This window comes from Petaurus breviceps, unplaced genomic scaffold (assembly GCF_028583685.1).
Source record: "Petaurus breviceps papuanus isolate PSGF00001 unplaced genomic scaffold, PetGlider_PUasm1.0 90721, whole genome shotgun sequence".
Taxonomy (NCBI): domain Eukaryota; kingdom Metazoa; phylum Chordata; class Mammalia; order Diprotodontia; family Petauridae; genus Petaurus; species Petaurus breviceps.
In genome coordinates, this window is record NW_027187322.1 from 1,751,712 (window position 1) to 1,755,990 (window position 4,279).

The 4,279-nt window shown below is 52.6% G+C and overlaps 1 protein-coding gene across 5 annotated transcripts in view; it reads right to left on the reverse strand.

The window, feature by feature from the left end:
* NRXN2 (neurexin 2) overlaps positions 1-4,279 on the reverse strand; it is a 162,205-nt gene that overhangs the window by 58,260 nt on the left and 99,666 nt on the right. For 2 of the 5 annotated variants that reach the window (XM_069066262.1, XM_069066261.1), the window contains exon 1: positions 3,717-4,268. The exons of the other annotated variants lie outside the window; for them this stretch is intronic. In XM_069066262.1, the coding sequence (XP_068922363.1) occupies positions 3,717-3,939 (223 nt within the window). In that variant the 5' untranslated portion in view covers positions 3,940-4,268. Of the gene's footprint in view, positions 1-3,716; positions 4,269-4,279 lie in introns of those variants that run through there. 5 annotated transcript variants of the gene reach the window in all.

A 4,279-nucleotide genomic window follows, 5' to 3' on the forward strand; every position in this document is an offset into this window, starting at 1 on the left:
TCTCTCTCTCTCTCTCTCTCTCTCTCTCTCTCTCTCTCTCTCTCTCTGTCTCTCTCTGTCTCTCTCTCTCTCTCCCTCTCTCTCTCTCCCCTTCTAGGATTCCTTCATCCCCTCCAAGGCCTCCTCCTCTAGAGTTCTCTTTTCTGTCTCCCAGCACCCTCCATTTTCTCTAGTCTTCTTTTCATCTGCTGCCTATCTTGCTTCTCCCTCCTCGTCTCTCCTCTGTCTCTTCTTCACCACATGATTTGGGGAGGGGAAGCAAATCACTTCCCTTCTTTGGGCCTCAGCCTCACCAGTCCCTGAAATGAAGACATTGGACTAGATTATCTTTAAGCCCTAGTATTCTAATTCTCTCTCCTCCTCTTTGGTTCCCCCAACTCTTTGTCCCCTTACCCTCACTTCCCTTGGCTTCCTTATTCATCCTGCCCCCATTTGTCATTCAGAGCTGCCTCTGCTGAGTCTTTTTCCTTTCAAGATCCTTGGGCTCCAACCCCAAATGTCTGGCTTCTCTTCTTCCATAGTCATCCCTCCTAACCGCCCCATGCTACCCCTCTCCACCCATGCTCTTCCTTCTCCAATACTTCTCCAATCCAAGGAGCCTACACCTGATACTTGGCAATGTTGGAGACCATACCTGGTCGTGCAAGGAACAAATCTTCTACCAAGGAAGGAGAACTGGGTTGCAAGTGTGGAGAAAAGAAAGAAATGGGGGTAGGAGAGAAGAAAAAAGACAAAAGGAAAGGATGTGGGTACAGATGAAGATTAAAGAAGGTAAAGGAGGACCAGACAGAAACCTGGAAGGAAATAGGTGGAAACAGGAGATATGGGACAGAAAGTAGTCAGACTGATGAAAGAGTGTGTACAGGGACTGGAAGAAGGAAATGATGGAGGAGTGAGCCAAGATAGGGGGTGCTGAAAAAGGAGAGCAAAAGAAACCAGAATAAAGAGGAGGAGAATGAAAAGGAAAGTAAAGAGAAGGACAAGAAGAACAGGCAAGGAGGTGGCAAAGTCATTAAGAGCTGAAGTGAGATGAGGGATTGGGTGAGGGAAGCACAGATTTGATGAGAAAGTGGATGCACAGAGAAAGGGTCAAGAGAGACCAGAGAGGAGAAGGTGAGGAAAGAGGAGATGAGAGGAGGCAGAGATATGGGGCAGGAGTGAGAAAGGTCAAGGACATGTGCGTGAAGAGGTATGAGAGGAAGCATGGCTAAGGGAAAGCTGAGATATTGGATAGAGAGATTAGTAGGGCAAGCGATGAATATTATAAAAAGATAGAGATGGGGGAGGTATAAGGGGACAGAGAGATGGAAGGTTGGAGAGGCAGAGAAATGAGGTATGAAGGGACAGATTGGGGTGAGGAGCAAAGAAATTAGAGAGGTCAGGGACAGGAGCAAGAGGGAGTAGAGAGTTGAGAAGAGACAAATGGAGGGAGGGTGAAGGCACAGAGATGGGGAAAAGGGGTAAGAGAGAAGAAAAGGCTGACAGGAAGTGGGAAGACAGTGAGATGGGAATTGTGAGGAGACCAAGAGATAAGAAGAAGTGTGAGAAGGAGCAGAGATGAGTACTGTTATACTCAAATCACTGGGGCAAAAATAAGTGTGAGAGGGCAGAGATGAAAGAAAGAAAGGGCAGAAAGTAGTCAGACTGACAAAAGAGTGTGTACAAAGACTGGAAGAAGGAAATGGAGGCAATAGGGAGCAGAGGTGTAGAACACAGGGACAGAGATTATAGGAGGGAATGGAATGAGATGGAAGTGAGGAACATATAAAGGATTGAGGGGACAAAGATGAAGGAGAGGGGCAGAGAGAGAGAGAGAAGAGAGGGTTATGAGATGGGGAAGAAAGGGGGCTGAAATGGAAGAGGGCAGAGTTGGAGGAGAGGCAAAGATGGAGGAGAAAGTGACAGAGATAGGGGTGTGAAGTGGAGAGATGAAAGGGAAAGAGGACTGAGATAGAAGACAGAGGGATAGAAATGTAGGATTGGAGTGTGAGGAGGCGGAGATGGAGGCAGGGGACAGAGATAAAGGAGAAAGCAGGCAGAGATGTGGCAAGTGAGAAGGATCCAAGGATAATGGTACAAGGGGGCATGAAGGTGCAGAAAGGAGAGAGGAGATGTGAGGGGAGCAGAGACAATGGGTGTGTGGATGGGATAGAAATGGAACTGTGGGAAGACAAAAGTAGGAGCAGAAAATGGGGGGTATCAAGGAGCAGAGAGATGGGTTCAGGAATGAGATTGCAAAGAAGTCATTAGTAGGGATGTAAGGAGAATGAGGGATGGAGGGAGAAGACAGACACTGACAGGAAGGTAGAAGTAAGAGCCCCATCTGGTTCAGAACTGGGGAGAGGCTCCTCAAGGCACATACTTTAGGAAAGTCTGGAATGTGGCAGAAATGGGGGTGAGTAGAATAGAGATGGGGGTACCAGGATAGTAAAGAGAGAGAAGATATCACCAAGGACAGAAATAGCAGGGTGGGAGGAACCATGAGAGGCCCAGAAGGCACAAAATTGGGGTGAAGGCTCTCAAGAAGCCTGAGCTGAGGGCCATTTACCATAAGTGAGAGAGGTCTGAGGCAAGGGTGTGAAAGGAGCCAGAAATTGGGGAGAAAGGTGATGCTGAAAAGGAGAGCAGGAGGAAGTGTGAAGGGGCAAAGATGGGTTCAGAGATGTAAGAAGGAACTCAGAGAAGGGTGCATGAGGTCAGAGCTAGAGATATGGGGGAGGTAGGGAGATGGAGGTGAGAGGAAGGGAAATGAAGCATAAAGGAGTTGGGGATGGAGATGTAAGAAGCTCAAAGAGATGGGGTGGAAGGGCATCAGAGTGGAGGCAGGAGGTGGTCAGGTATGGGCTCAAAGGGGGTCAGAAAGATGGAGCTATGGAGAGGGACAGAGAGAGAGAGGTGAGAGCTGGGTTATAGATATGGGAATCAAAAGGGCTGGGATTGTGAGTGAGGCCCGAGAGATGGGTGTTAGGGTGTCAAAGAGAAGAAGGCTAAGAGGCAGAGCAATGGGGTAAAAGATGGGCAGGGATGGAGATGTGAGGGGTCTGAGAGATAGGTGAGGGAGCAGGGACAGAGGTGTGAAAGAGGTCAGAAGAAGGGCTACAGGGCTCAGAGAGGACGGAAGGGAGGATCAGAAAAATGGGTGTATAACAGAGGCAGAGAGGCCAGGTATGAGATTGGGGGGGGGGAACTGTGGAAGCAGAGAGATGGGAGAATACAGGAGGCAAAGATGTGGGTGTGAGGAAGCAGATATGGAGATGTGAAGGGGACAGAGATTGTGACTAGGAAAGGCAGGGAGATGAGGTTGTAGGCAAAGCAGGGAGAAGGGTCAGAGAAATGGAGATATGAGGTAGTAAAGAAATAGGTGGCATGAGGGGGTCAGTCATGGGGATGTGAGGGGACCACAGAGACGGGAGGAAAAGGGAGAAAGATGGAGGTAAGGAAGGTAAGAAGATGGGGGTAATGGACCAGGTAGGGAGAGGGGGTAAGGGAGGTACAGGGAAGTTGGAAGCAGGGATAGGGGTGTGAAGGTGCCGAGAGTTGAGAAATAAGGTTCTGAGATGAGGATCGGGGAAGCAAAAATGGGGTGAGTGATACGGGGATGTGAGGCAGAGAGATGCGGCTCAGAGGGAGGCAGGAATGGGGCTGAGGAGAGAATGGGGAGCACAGAAAGCCGAGCAGGGGCGAGGCCGGCGAAGGGGCTGAGGGAGGCCACTTACCGTGCCCGCCTCGGGTGAGGAAGGGCATGCGGTTGATGGCGATGGGCACAGTGCCGTGCTTGCTGTGGAAGTGGTGGACGTGGTGGGTGGTGCTGAGGCTGGAGGAGACCCGGGCCCCGTCGCCCTCGCCCGCCCCCAGCAGCAGCAGCAGTAGCAGCAACAGCAGCGCCAGGGCGGGGGGACAGGGCGGGCACCCCCCGGGCCCTGGGCCCCCGGGGGGCATCTCGGCCGCCGCCACCTCACAGCCCCATGGCCAGGGGCCGGCGAGGGGGGGGCCTCCAGGCCCCAGGAAACCCCCCTCCCGCTCCGAGCCCCGACTGGGGGGGAGGGCGCGGAGACGGTGAGGGGGACCAGATCCCGATCCTCGAGCTGGAACCAACGGAATCAACTGGATCCCTCCAGGCTCCACGGGGCGGCGGCAACGTCAAGGTCCAGGACGCCTGGGTCCATCGCGGGGGGAGCTAGGGGTCTCCCCGCATTTCCTTCTTGCGGAGGGAGGAAGGGTCGTCAAAAGCCAGGGGGAGCGCCCGGGGGAGGGGGCATGGTGCCGGGGGTGGAGAGAC